This window comes from Callithrix jacchus, chromosome 14 (genome assembly GCF_049354715.1).
Source record: "Callithrix jacchus isolate 240 chromosome 14, calJac240_pri, whole genome shotgun sequence".
Taxonomy (NCBI): Eukaryota; Metazoa; Chordata; class Mammalia; order Primates; family Cebidae; genus Callithrix; species Callithrix jacchus.
This window is the reverse complement of record NC_133515.1, coordinates 28,206,837-28,221,608: the sequence shown is the minus strand read 5'-3', so window position 1 is coordinate 28,221,608 and position 14,772 is coordinate 28,206,837. Positions and strand designations below refer to the sequence as shown.

The window sequence follows — 14,772 nt, the reverse complement described above, 5'->3', positions numbered from 1 at the left end:
CCAGGAATTTATCCATTTCTTTCAGGTTTACTAATTTATGTGCATAGAGTTGTTTGTAACATTCTCTGATGATGGTTTGAATTTCTGTGGAATCTGTGGTGATTTCCTCTTTATCATTTTTTATTGCATCTATTTGGTTGTTCTCTCTTTTCTTTTTAATCAATCTGGCTAGTGGTCTGTCTGTTTTGTTGATCTTTTCAAAAAACCATCTCTTGGATTTATTGATTTTTTGGAGGGTTTTTCTTGTCTCAATCTCCTTCAGTTCAGCTCTGATCTTAGTTATTTCTTGTCTTCTGCTGGGTTTTGAGTTTTCTTGATCTTGCTCCTCTAGCTCTTTCACTTTTGATGATAGGGTGTCAATTTTGGATCTCTCCATTCTTCTCATATGGGCACTTATTGCTATATACTTTCCTCTAGAGACTGCTTTAAATGTGTCCCAGAGATTCTGGCATGTTGTGTCTTCGTTCTCATTGGTTTCGAAGAACTTCTTTATTTCTGCCTTCATTTCATTGTTTACCCAGTCAACATTCAAGAGCCAGTTGTTCCGTTTCCATGAAGCTGTGCGGTTCTGGGTTGGTTTCTGAATTCTAAGTTCTAATTTGATTGCACTATGGTCTGAGAGGCTGTTTGTTATGATTTCAGTTGTTTTGCATTTGCTAAGCAGTGCTTTACTTCCAATTATGTGGTCAATTTTAGAGTAGGTGTGATGTGGTGCTGAGAAGAATGTATATTCTGTGGATTTGGGGTGGAGAGTTCTGTAAATGTCTATCAGGTTTGCTTGCTCCAGGTCTGAGTTCAAACCCTGGATATCCTTGTTGATTTTCTGTCTGGTTGATCTGTCTAGTATTGACAGTGGGGTGTTAAAGTCTCCCACTATTATTGTGTGGGAGTCTAAGTCTCTTTGTAAGTCGTTAAGAACTTGCCTTATGTATCTGGGTGCTCCTGTATTGGGTCCATATATGCTTAGGATCGTTAGCTCTTCTTGTTTTATCGATCCTTTTACCATTATGTAATGGCCTTCTTTGTCTCTTTTGATCTTTGTTGCTTTAAAGTCTATTTTATCAGAGATGAGAATTGCAACTCCTGCTTTTTTTTGCTCTCCATTTGCTTGGTAAATCTTTCTCCATCCCTTTATTTTGAGCCTTTGTGTATCCTTATATGTGAGATGGGTTTCCTGGATACAGCACACTGATGGGTTTTGGATTTTTATCCAATTTGCCAGGCTGTGTCTTTTGATTGGTGCATTTAGTCCATTTACATTTAGGGTTAATATTGTTATGTGTGAATTTGATACTGCCATTTTGATGCTAGCTGGCTGTTTTGCCCGTTAGTTGTTGTAGATTCTTCATTATGTTGATGCTCTTTAGCATTTAGTGTGATTTTGGAATGGCTGGTACTGGTTGTTCCTTTCTATGTGTAGTGCCTCTTTCAGGAGCTCTTGTAAAGCAGGCCTGGTGGTGACAAAAATCTCTGAGTACTTGCTTGTTTGCAAAGGATTTTATTTTTCCTTCACTTCTGAAGCTCAGTTTGGCTGGATATGAAATTCTGGGTTGAAAGTTCTTTTCTTTAAGAATGTTGAATATTGGCCCCCACTCTCTTCTGGCTTGTAGAGTTTCTGCCGAGAGATCTGCTGTGAGTCTGATGGGCTTCCCTTCGTGGGTGACCCGACCTTTCTCTCTGGCTGCCCTTAGTATTTTCTCCTTTATTTCATTCAACCTTGTTGAATCTGATGATTATATGCCTTGGGGTTGCTCTTCTTGCGGAATATCTTTGTGGTGTTCTCTGTATTTCCTGCAATTGAGTGTTTGCCTGTCTTGCTAGGTGGAGGAAATTTTCCTGGATAATGTCCTGAAGAGTATTTTCCAGCTGGGATTCATTCTCTTCATCACATTCTGGTACACCTATCAAACGTAGGTTAGGTCTCTTCACATAGTCCCACATTTCTTGGAGACTTTGTTCATTCCTTTTTGTGCTTTTTTCTCTGATCTTGGTTTCTCGTTTTATTTCATTGAGTTGATCTTCAACTTCTGATATTCTTTTTTCTGCTTGGTCAATTCGGCTATTGAAACTTGTGCATGCTTCGTGAAGTTCTCGTATTGTGTTTTTCAGCTCCTTTAATTCATTCATATTCCTCTCTAAGTTATCCATTCTTGTTTTATTTCCTCAAATAGTTTTTCATATCTTTTTTCAAGGTTCTTAGTTTCTTTGCATTGATTTAAAACATATTCTTTTAGCTCACAAAGGTTTCTCATTATCCACCTTCTGAAGTCTAATTCCGTCATTTCGTCACAGTCATTCTCCATCCAGCTTTGTTCCCTTGCTGGTGAGGAGTTTTGGTCCTTTTTAGGAGGCGAGGTGTTCTGGTTTCGGGTGTTTTCCTTCTTTTTGCACTGGTTTCTTCCCATCTTTGTGGATTTATCCACCTGTCGTCTGTGTAGTTGCTGACTTTTCGATTGGGTCTCTGAGTGGACACCCAGATTGTTGATGATGAAGTATTTCTGTTACTTGGTTTTCCTTCTACCAGTCTAGCCCCTTCACTGTACAACTGCTGAGGTCCAGTCCAGGCCCTGTTTGTCTGGGGTGCACCTATAGCAGCTGTGGAACAGTAAGGGATGCTACCAGTTTCCTTTTCTGCTATCTTTGTCCCAGAATGATGCCTGCCAAATGTCAGTCTTTTGGATATAGAGGGGTCAGGGAGCTGCTTGAGGAGACAGTCTGTACTTTATAGGAGCTCAAGTGCTGAGCCGTGAGCTCTGTTGTTCATTCAGGGCTGTTAGGCTGCTATGTTTAATTCTGCTGCAACATAACTCATTAAAAGAAAACCTTTTTTTCTCAGATGCTCTGTCTGGGAGGGTTGGGGCTTTCCTTGTGAGTGTCCGCCGCGCTGTCCTGCCCAGCTAGGAGGCAGTCTAGTCACTATTTGCCTGCCGAGGCTCCGCCCTGCTGGTGTGAGGTTCGCCCTGTTGCTGTAGGCTCTGCCCTTCTGCTGCAGTCTCCGCCCTGCTGCCACAGGCTACGCCCTGCAGCAGAGTCTCTCTGTTGTAGCGGGTTACCTCGGCAACGGCAGGCTGCATCAGCAATAGGCGTGTACCTCAGTAGGGGCAGTTTGCCTCGGTAATGGCGGACACCCCTCCCCCACGTAGCTGTGGCCTTAGGGAACCCCTCCATGGGGAGCGTTTGGAATCGCCGTTTTGTTTATCCCACTGCGCTACCCCAAATGCTGTGACTCTGGAATTTCCTGGGCTGGCTCACTGTCCAAGTCCTGTTTAGTCTCAAGTTCAGCCCTCCCAAGTCTCAGGTTGCCGGCCCAACACGGCGCCCGGATGAGCACGCTTTGTGCGGAGCACTGTGTAGTGCCGCCACAGCACGGGCTTCCGCCGCACCAGCCGCCGGCTGCACCAGCCAAATCCTCTGCCTGGCATCCCGTGTCTCCTCTATACCTAGGAATTTCCCCGTTCTGTGGGCAACAAAGATCCGTCTGGAAATGCGGCCCTGACTCACCCCCTCCGCGCATTGACCACGAGCTTCAATCTTGGGTTATTCTCACAGCGCCATCTTGAGTCCTCTCACCTACTTTGCATTTAATAGCATAGTCTTTAAGCAAGACTATGAAAACCAGAATTTATCAAAGTGCCAGCCACAAAATGCCTGCATTAGAGTCTCCTGTGGTGTGTGTTCAACATGTGGATTCCTTGATCCCACTCAAGACCTACTGAGTCAGAATTTCTTGAAGCAGAGCCTGGGAATATGAATTTTAAATAAACTCCCCAGATGGTTTTAATGCCACTAAAATTTACAAACACCTATTTCATCCTCTGCTTTATGTTCATAGATAACTTCTCTCTGCACTGCCTTGTAGTTATAATGACGGTTAAAGGTCTTCCTAGTTTCTCTGTGCATAACTTTGATAAAAGAAAAAGAATAACTATTAGCAAATATTGAGCATTAACAGCAAAAGTGTTACTGCTAAGCAGGAAACCAAATGCCTAGTTCAAGGTCTAGACTTGGGGATAAGATTGGGGTAGAACTGAGAGAGATCTTTTACAGCAAAAGACCATTTCTGTTTCCTATCAGAAAGGCAGCATCTCCGGATGTTGCCGCTTGACTGGCAATACCTAGGCTTGTTGGTTAGATGGGCCCTGGGTCAGCTGAGTATGTGGTCTTCACCTTGAGACTATGGCATCTAGTTGGGTATGCATCAAAGTCAGCAGGCTAAGTCTCTCTCCTCTCTCAGTCCCCTGATCAGGTCGCCAGGTCAGGGCTTATCTTCTTCTATACTGGATGAATTGGGGCATAGACTAAGCTGCTATGATAAAGATCCCGATAACATAATCCAAAACAAGATAAACATTCACTTTACTCTCCCCTAACAGCCTAGAAGGAGCCCTGTCTAGGGGAAGGATTTAATTCTGCTTTGTGAGCTCATCCAGGGATAAACAGGTTGGCTGTTCTAATCCCAACAGACAACTTCCGTGTCTGGGTCTAAGGTGGCTGCCCCAATTGTCCCGTTTTGCCAGCCAATGGGAAGCAGGAAAGAGAGAGGCAAGGAAAAGAGATTCCTTATACAGATGTGATCCAGACATTCTTCTTGTATCGCATTAGCCAAAACTTGGTCACATGGCCACACCCCAGCTGCAAGGGTGGCTAGGAAACACAGTCTCTAGAGGGGGCGCTGTGTGCCCAGCTAGCACTAAGGAGGTGCTGTTGTTCTGAGGAAGACCAGGAGATGGATGCTACTCATGTCTTTCCCTTTCCATGAACTTTCACCCACTTGAAGATAAATTCAGATGTCACTTCCTCCATAATGTCTTTCTGGAGAGACCAGCCCTTCCCTCTACTGCCAGATGAATTAGGGTCCCATCAAGACCCCGTTATCTCAGGTGTCTGTGTCCATCACTGTATTTCTTACATTTTTTGTAATTTTCCCCCATGAATATGGCTACTGTAACAAAGAATTTCTTAAAGACAGGGGAGCTGTTATATTTGTCATCTTTGTTTCCTTAGTAATTGACATACTAAATCTTCCATGAATATTTGAATGTATGAGTGAACAAATGTGACTCTCAGGTCTCTGTTGGTCACTTCTTCTGGACAGACAAACCCCAGATCACCACTAACGGAGGAATTCACCTAATGGAAGCATAACTGGAGGAGCCCAGTGTCAGGTGGCCCACAGGGCCATCAGGAATCACAGCCAAGCATTCCCATCAGAAGGGAGGTGCCCACCAAGGCATGTGTGACTGTGCCAGAGGCCTTCCTCACCTGACCTCTAGTCCTAGACTGCAAGGCCTGCTCCTGCCTTGCCCTGGCTTTGTTCCCCTTGGGAACAGCCAGGCAGCACTGTGGTGACAATAAGAAAGCCAGGGGAAGGCAGCAGCACCCAGGAGTCTTGGGGAATGCCATCCTGGTGAACCCACTCTCCTCCAAACAGAACTGTGGGATAGGGCAGGTCCTGGGAGTGATGAGGCCACCCTGTATAGGCTTCGAGCCATAGGGGAAGGAAAGTCTTTGAAGTACTCTTTCTCCCATTTAATACATCTGTGTATTGGCTGCCTCCTTTGGGAGAATCAACTGCAACATGACCTCTGTCTATTTTAAGCAGATCTTGAAGGTCTCAGCAGTCTGTTCCCTCCACCTCTCATTGTATGTGTTCACTCTGCACTTTAAATGAGTCTTCTGCTACTTCTTCGTATTTCCAGGTCTAAGACGGAGGTTGTCTTGGCTCTGGCTAAGGGCCTCCTTCCTGCACTCTGCTGCAGATGGTTCCTTAGATCTTAAGGACAAATCTAAGTAAAGCATTTATTTTTTCTACCACTGCCTCTTGTAAAAAGAGGCTCAGGGAGAAGGAAACAACAAATAAATCTATGAAAGAATGGAAGGATATCTATCCTGGTTTCATCCACACAGCACCTGTCGCTAAGAAAGTGCATGTGGTCCTAGGCCTTATTTGGTTGTTTAATCAACATAAATTTTGCCTGTAACATCTTCCTATTATATTTTCCCAATATATGGCAGTTTTCACAACACTGCAACCTGTGGGGACCATAACCCACCTATATGCTCTCCTTCGTCTTTAGCCAGGGGGCAAACATCGACCTGTACTCCACTCCAGGCCAGTGTCTCTCCAGACTATGGCCTGCCTCCATCTTCTGATGAGAGGAGAGGCTATGAGACATGTTTTAAGGAGGTGTTTCCAGTACAAGGAGACCCTCTGATGCCAGCTGGAAGATTAGTCTCATCTAAGACTCTCCCCTTTCTGGCTGGGCAGTGGCTCACATCTGTAATCCCAGCACTTTGGGAGGCCGAGGCAGGCGGATCACCTGAGAACAGGAGTTCAAGACTAGTCTGGCCAAGATGGCAAAACTCCATCTCTACCAAAAATACAAAAATTAGCTGGGCATGGCAGTAAACGCCAGTAATCCCAACTACTTGGGTGGCTGAGGCAGGAGAATTGCTTGAACCCAGGAAGCGGAGGTTGCAGTGAGCCAAGATCATGCCACTGTGCTCCAGCGAGGGGACAGAGCAAAACTTTGTCTCAAAAAAAAAAAAAAGAATATCTTTTTTCTGCTCTAACTCTCGGGGTTGGGGGAACCCCCTGAACAGAAATAAGCAGTGGCATGAGGTGGTTCTCACTCCCCATCTCCCCCACTTCCTCACACTCTATGGTTCCCAAATCACAGTCAGGCCCATTTTTCTTTCGGCCTTGAGGAGTGCTGGACAGTGGCATTTCTCCCAGCCACTTCTCCAGACTTTGGGAGATATTTCTGCTTCCTTCTTTCCACCACATTGGACTCTGCTACCAACTGCCACCCTCAAGTGCTACATCACAACAGTCATATATTGTAATAATGCAGGAGATATTGGAGGGTCTGGCCCAGCAGACAGTGTACAAAGATGATAGAACCCAGCAAGTGGCACCTCCTGGCAAGGTAGCCCCTGCTGCCATGAATGTGTGTCATTGACTGGATAATGACATCTGCAAAGGCCACCAGCACCTTAAATCCCTTTTTTGTTCTTTCAGACTTCTCTGGAAACACTCAACAAAGCCATCGCTGGATTGGTGGTGATGTCTGAAGAAATGGAAAAAGTATATAACAGTTTCCTCAACAACCAGGTTCCTGCTCTGTGGTCCAACACAGCCTACCCATCCCTGAAGCCACTAGGATCATGGGTCAAAGACCTTATCCTGAGGACCTCATTTGTGGATGTAAGAAAATTCCCTTCCCTGGGGTTTGGTGAAATGATGGCATAGCTGGCCTAAGGTCCCTAAGAAGCTCTGACTGAAGATATCCACAGTCACTGATAGATAGTCTAAGCCCAGAGAAACAGAAATGTCCAGAATGGTATCACTTAAGTCTTACACTGATTATATCATTTGCCCTAGGCACTCATCCCCACATTCCATTTCAATTCCAGGCATCCTTGGGGTTTCAGCTCTAGTTCATGGGACCCCACAGTGAGGTATAGACCAACTGAGATGAGTCTAAACCCCAGACAACTTTGCTGCTGTTTCCCTCTCACATATCCCACAATAACCAGGTTCTGGGTCTGCAGTCATCAGGCTGGCAGAACAGGAAGGGGAATGGGACAGGCAGTGAAGTGGGGGTGGTGACTAGCCCAGGGCTGCTTTAGATTCTGCCTCCTGAGAAGCTCTCCCCAAATAGGACTTTGCTTTAGAAGACAAATGCTATCCCAGAAATAATGTTTATTATGAGTATGTTTCTCCTTCAGCTGTGGCTCAAAAGAGGACAGCCTAAGTCCTACTGGATCTCTGGTTTCTTCTTTCCTCAAGGATTTCTAACAGGTACCAGTGCTTTTCCTAGAAAAACTCCACAGGAAAGGCATGACCTGTCATACACAGGCTTTTGAGGTACTGGGGAAATGTCATGGCTGCTAATGCTCTAACAGTGAGGATATTGATCTTAGGGCAATCCAAGAAGGTCCTGCTCTTCCTCACTTGTTGGGGGTAGAGGAAAGATGGCAGGAATGGCAAATGTTCCCCAGCAACCTAATCCCTGCCCCTCTCAGGTTACATAAGTGCAGGCACTGCTGCCTCCATGAACACACAGAGTGTGCCTCAGCTCCCTATGTGACCCACTCTCAGGGGCACCAACTGTTGTCCAGCTGCTCAGGCCCCAGCTGTAAGCAGCTTCCTTCCCTCTAAGAAATTCTCTTATGTGCCTCCATCGGCCCTTGGGGAATCTGGCTAGAGAGCCTCAGATGGGGCTAGAGCCTGTTAGCAACTCAATGCTAATTAGCCAAGCCCTTCATTTCTGTCATTCTTTTTTTTTTTTCTTTTTGAGATGGAGTCTTGCTTTGTCACCAGGCTGGAGTGCAGTGGTGTGATCTCAGCTCACTGCAACCTCCACCTCCTGGGTTCAAGTGATTCTCCTGCCTCAGCCTCCCAAGTAGCTGGGACTACAGGTGCATGCCACCATGCCCAGCTAATTTTTGTATTTTTAGTAGAGACAGGTTCACCATATTGGCCAGGATGGTCTTGATCTCTTGACCTCCTGAGCCACCTGCCTCGGCCTCTCAAAGTGCTAGGATCACAGGTATGAGTCCCCACGCCCAGCATCTCTCATTCTTAATACCTATTAAACAGCCCATATAAAACAAGCTGGACAAAATCCTAAAGTTAGTGAGATTGGGCTCTGAAACTGCCTCACTTGTTTGTCTCCCACCTGGCAGTGCAATACGCTGCAGACGCCTTCTTCTCTCCCTCCCCAACCAGGACCGGAGTTTGTCCATCCCTTGGGCCCTTACCTTCCAACATGACCCGTAGGCTTCCTGACCCTGTGAACTAACTCCGAGTAAGGTGTTAAGAGTTGGGTCTTCTCTATGGTGGGAAGGCTGTCTAATACCAGGGCAGCCTGGTTGGGGTGAAGGGGGATAGTGCCTGGAGAGTAGCAGTGTTTAAACCCAGATTTCTGATATTCATAATTACAGGAACTCTTCAAAATCATGCTCGAAAATACAATTTGCCTATAGATGAGCTGAGTTTCAAATACAACGTAATTCCCACCTATCGAGATCAAGCTACAGTGATAGAAGCTGCCAAGACAGTGCAATTTGGGCAAGAACTGCCCATGGACATGGAGGTATTGTCCTACCTGGCTATTACGGCAAAGTAGCTTCTATTCCACTGTCCTTGAAGATTTCATACAACCTCCCATGTCCCACTCCTCCACCACCTCCAATTAATAGGAGCAAGAAGGGCAAGGTAGCAATCACACCTCCAAGATAAGCTCCCCAGTTAGCAGTGACCAGATGGGAACTGCCTAAACTAGTCTGATTTATAGAAATATTTTCAAAGCAATATTTTTTTTTAGCTACCTATAATAACCTTCTACCTCTTACAGAAGCAATATAGCAAGAGGTTAAAAGCAAGGGTTTAAAAACTAGACAAACAGGCCAGGCGCAGTGGCTTGTGCCTGAAATCCCAGCACTTTGGGAGGCTGAGGCAGGCCGATCATCTGAGGTTGGGAGTTCAAGACCAGCCTGATCAACATAGAGAAACCCCGTCTCTACTAAAAATACAAAATTAGCCGGACATGGTGGCACATGCCTGTAATCCCAGCTACTCGGGAGGCTGAGGCAGGAGAATCACTTGAATCCGGGAGGCAAAGGTTGCGGTTAGCTGAAATCGCACCATTGCACTCCAGCCTGAGCAACAAGAGCAAAACTCCATCTCAAAAAAAAAGAGAGAGAGAAAGAAAAAACTAGACAAGCCTGAGTTTGAATTCTGACACCTTTTTCACTAGCTATGTGTGCTGGAGCAATTGCTAACATGTCTGCACCTCTTATTATTTTAAGACCCCTCTTGTCTTAAGAGGAGGGTGTCCCAGGCCCATGTTAGGAAAACTTGAGGCCGCGGGAAGGCAAAGCAGCACCCACATAAAAGCCCCACCAGAGCCTTCCAGGAGGCTGCCCTGGCCTGTGCCCAGCACAATCCATCTGCTGCAGAAGTTGATTCTGACAGACAGAAGTTTACAGTGACCACCAGGGCTCTGTCCCTCCACCCCATCCCATTTCACACCATGTCTCTGCTTGGGTCATATGTGCTGAGCCATGACAATGCCTTACAATCTCTAAGAGCTGGGAAGACGTCAGACTGTCTAGCTGGCCTGTCTCCTGACCCACCTAGCAAATGTCTGCCACCAACAGACCAGGAGACAGGCCAGTAGTGCAGTGTAAATGAAACAGCCAATGTCATGTGACCAGCGCATGTACTGGTGGTCTAAACACAGCTCTATCTCTGTGACAAACAGGCAAGGTCACTGGCAGCCCATTTGTCACCTTGGCGCAGCATAGGAAAAGGTGCTCCCTGTGGGTGGATGCCGAGATGCCGGACACCCAGTAGGTAGCAGGAGAGTTTTCAGGCAAACCTGCAGAAACATATATGGCAGCCCAAAAACAGGAAGGCCCACCCTGCTGCACCCAAGAAACAGAAAGTTTAGGACACCAAAAAGCAAAGACCAGCTAAAAAGAATTTAGTTTACCATCCTTTTATTCACTATAAAGTGCACTACATAAAATCCACACTGCTTAGTCCTCTGCCTACAGATGTGAGGCTCCAATTATCTAAAGACCTGGGGCCAGAACTGGCCAAATCCACTCAATGTTTGAGGAAGGATGACACAGATGCCCACAATTGGCAAAAAAAAAATGTGCACCAGGAGAGATATCCAATCACAGGACTCTGATGGGCAGGGTCTCTCACTCTCCCTCTTATTTAATAGAAACATTAAAAGTAAGCACAATTTAAAATAAAGAAAACAAAAAGGAGTTTTTCATAGGCACTCTGCAAATATTATCACAGATATATACTCTGTCTTCTAGGAGGACATCCTAATCCTTGAAAAACCTTGCTAAGATTAACAGATGATAATCCCAGCTCTCTTACCCACTTCCCATGAAAAGGGGAAAAGTCATTACATTATTATTACATTTCTTGCCTCTCAGAGCCTCAGGATTGCCCTCTCTAAAATGCAAATAATAACAGCAATGTAAAGAGTATTGTTTAGAATTACCTAGTGAGGATAAGGGATATAGGAAATCTATCTGCTGCTCCCTTTCCCCCTCTCACTTTGAAACTTGTGGGTATCTTTCAGTTGCCCTCTCCTGAGGATGGTGTTCTTGTTCATGGGATGTTTATGGATGCTTCTCGTTGGGATGATAAGGAGATGGTGATAGAAGATGCATTGCCCGGACAGATGAATCCAATGCTGCCTGTGGTGCATTTTGAACCTCAACGAAATTATGAGCCAAGCCCAACACTTTACCACTCCCCGCTTTATAAAACAGGGGCCCGGGCAGGAACACTCTCGACCACAGGTGAGGATGTTCTTAAGATTAGTTCAAATAATGACCGAATACAATCTTCAATCCAAGTCCAAACACTAAGCTGTAATTGGCCCAAGATCTCCCTTGGGCCAATTAACTAGACTTAAAATGAAACCATCTAAAACATACAAAATTCATAAGAGTAATTGTAAATTCTATTTGTTCTGAGTGTAATTAATATTAATTAATTAATATTATAAATTAATTATTGCTTCTATTAGAATCTAAAGAGTAGAAAATACGAGTTTAACAAGTAGAGACTTCCATTTTTAAAGTGGTGGCCTGAATAGACACTAAATTCTCTTTCTCCACCAAATCCATTTTTACTCACCATAAAAGAGATTTTAAAATAAATGAATAGGCCAGGCAAGGTGGCTCACGCCTGTAATCCCAGCACTTTGGGAGGCTGAGGCAGGTGGATCACCTGAGGTCAGGAGTTAAAGACCAGTCTGATCAACATGGTGAAACTCTGTCTCTACTAAATACAAAAAATTAGCCGGGCGTGGTGGCAGGCACCTGTATTCCCAGCTCCTTGGGAGGCTGAGGCAGGAGAATCGCTTGAACCTGGAGGCAGAGGTTGCAGTGAGTCAAGATTATGCCACTGCAGGCCAGCCTGGGTAACAAGAGCAAAAACGCCATCATAAATAAGTAAACAAACAAATAAACGGAAAGCCCTGATGCAAAACGGAGTGGATCTGAAACTGATACACAGCCCTGAAAACAGAAACCAGACAGAAGGAAAGCCACCTCAATGTTTACACCAAGGTGACAGCTGAAGAATGAGCAAAGAGAATGAGCCGGGGAAGTCCCCGTGAATACAGCACAATGAGGGGGAGAAAGAAGTGACCCTGTAGAAGGAGCCAGAATGTGCAGCATTTTTCTGGTTAGGCAACCTGGAAGAAGAAAGTAAAGAATGGAAGAGCGAGAATGTTTGAAAAAAGATAATGGCTGATAACTTCCCAAAACCAAAGAAACACTCGAATCCTTAGATTATGAGGTCTTACAAAGTGGAAGGGATGATTTTTAGCAACATACAACAAATAATCAAATCTTCAAAGGAACCTAGACATACCAAAGTGATACTTAAAGACTGTCAGAGACCAAAAAAAAAAAAAACTTATCAAAACAACCAAAGAGAAAAGACAATGTATAATATATACTGGAACTGAAACCCCAGAGAATAAGAATCAGATTGACATCAGTCAACTCTCATTATCCACAGTGTACATAAGAAGATAATGGAGAACCATCTTCAAAGGGTTGAGGGAAAATACCTTTAAAGCAGAATTCAAAACGCAACTAAACCATCTTCCAAAGGGAAGGGAATAGAGACAGTTTGGAACACACAAAGGCTCTAAATTAATCATCACTGACCTTCTGTTTTGAAAAAAAATCCAACTGTCTAGCCAGGTGTGGTATCATGTGCCTATAGTCACAGCTACTTAGGAGGCTGAGGTGGGAGGATCACTTGAGCCCGAGTTCAACACCAGCTTGGGCAACATAGTGAGACTCCCATCTCAACTTAAAAAAAAAAAAATCCAACTGTCATTGTTTGTTTGTGTTTGTGTTTGTGTTTCTATAAAGGAATACCTGAGGCTGAGTAACTTTAAAGAAAAGTTTACTTGGCTCATGGTTCCGCAGGCTATAGAAGAGACGCGATGCCAGCATCTGCTTGTGGTGAGGGCTTCAGGCTGTTTCCACTCATAGCAGAAGGCGAAGGGGAGCTGATGTCTAAGGATCCCATGGCGAGAGAGGCGCCAGACTCCTTAACAAGCAGTCTCACAAGAACTAATAAAGTGACAACTCACCCCCCATCCCAAGGAGTATTAATCTGCTCGTGAGGGAGCTGATCCCCATCACCCAAACACCTTCCATTAAGCCCCATCTCCAACATTGGGGATCAACTTGAACATGAGATTTGGAGGGATCAAACATCTGAACTACAGAAGCCTGGCATAAGGAATTCTTACAAATCAGTAAGGAGAGGGGACCAACAACCTAACCTTATCTGAAACTATGACAGAAACCCCATTTTGTACAGGGATCAGCAGAAACTTTTTTTCAGCTATTTAAAAGAGGGGTAGTCCTATATAGTAGTCATGAACGGCCACTAATATTCCAAAAAAGAAAGGCAATCAGATACAATGTGCTTCCTGATAGAAGTACGTACTGCCTAAGAACCTGCCAGCCTGGGCAAGATGGCGAGACCCCGTCTCTACAAAAAATACAAAAATTAGCATGCTTGGGAGACTGAGGCAGGAGGATCGCTTGAGTCTAGGAGTTCAAGTCTGCAGTTAGCCATAATCACACCACTGCACTCCAGCCTGGACAAAAGAATGAGACCCTATCTCAAAAAAAAAAACCCTCAAACCTGAATGTAGTCATGCCTCTAGATCTAACCACCCCTTACAGGAAGAGAGGAATATATTTAAAATCACCACAGCAATGCTGCCATCAAAATCCGGATTCTGGGAAACTTAACAGGACAAACAGTCTGGTTGTTTCAACAAATATATTACAAGGGGGCGGAAAAAGAAGCAGAGGGAAACCTACCAATTGACAGATTTAAGAGAAACATCACTGTTGCCAGATATGAAACTCCTTTGAATCCTGGTTATTAATAAATTATTAGGCTGGTAGTGGTGGCTCATGCCTGTAATCCCAGCACTTTGGGAGGCCGAGGCAGGTGGGTCATTTGAGGCTAGCCATTTGAGATCAGCCTGGCCAACTGGTGAAACCCCATCTCTACTAAAAATACAAAAATTAGCCGGGCATGGTGATACGCGCCTATAGTCCTAGCTACTCAAGAGGCAGAGGTAGGAGAATCACTTGAACCCAGGAGGGCAGAGGTTGCAGCAAGCTGAGATCACACCACTGCACTCCAGCCTGGGTGATAGAGTGAGACCCTGTCTCAAAAAAAAAAAAAAATTCTGTGAGGTCTAAGCTGGACAAATCCTAAAGAATTATTTGTTCAAAAATCTTCATTTTATAGAACATAAAACAGACCCATAAAGGACTATTTGTCCAACATCTTTAGGGCAGTCAGGCCTGGAACCCAGATGTGTTGACTCTTAGTAGCCTCTCTCTGTGTATGTGGAAGCTATTCTCTAAGTAACAACCCTTTTTTTCCTGTATCCTCAACTAGGACATTCAACCAACTTTGTGGTAACCGTCCTCTTACCCTCCAAGCGGTCCAAAGACTACTGGATTGCCAAGGGATCAGCTCTGCTCTGCCAGCTGAGTGAGTGAGAAGGTGCCACCTCAGCACTGAAAAAGAACCAGGCCAGAGATCTTTCCTAATGGGGGAGAAAGGTTTGAATAATTTCTATGTCAGCAAAACTGTGTTAACTCCGATTTGCCTTAAAGGTATTAAGTATGACTTTTATTTCTCTTATGACCTTATAATAAAGTGCTTTGAGTTCTTTC

At 44.8% G+C, this 14,772-nt stretch overlaps 1 protein-coding gene across 14 annotated transcripts in view; it reads left to right on the top strand.

Annotated features, from left to right (window-relative positions):
• The window catches only part of DNAH6 (dynein axonemal heavy chain 6), a 411,305-nt gene extending 396,533 nt beyond the window's left edge, over positions 1 to 14,772 (top strand). For 13 of the 14 annotated variants that reach the window (XR_013526431.1, XM_002807522.6, XM_035272122.3 and 10 more), the window contains 5 exons: positions 7,022 to 7,207; positions 7,732 to 7,804; positions 8,950 to 9,101; positions 11,115 to 11,337; positions 14,492 to 14,772. Coding sequence is in view for 13 of the 14 variants with exons in the window: in XM_002807522.6 (XP_002807568.3) it covers positions 7,022 to 7,207; positions 7,732 to 7,804; positions 8,950 to 9,101; positions 11,115 to 11,337; positions 14,492 to 14,595 (738 nt within the window). In the remaining variant the exon portion in view is untranslated. Of the gene's footprint in view, positions 1 to 7,021; positions 7,208 to 7,731; positions 7,805 to 8,734; positions 8,814 to 8,949; positions 9,102 to 11,114; positions 11,338 to 14,491 lie in introns of those variants that run through there. The other variant, XM_035272127.3, reaches the window with a different exon arrangement.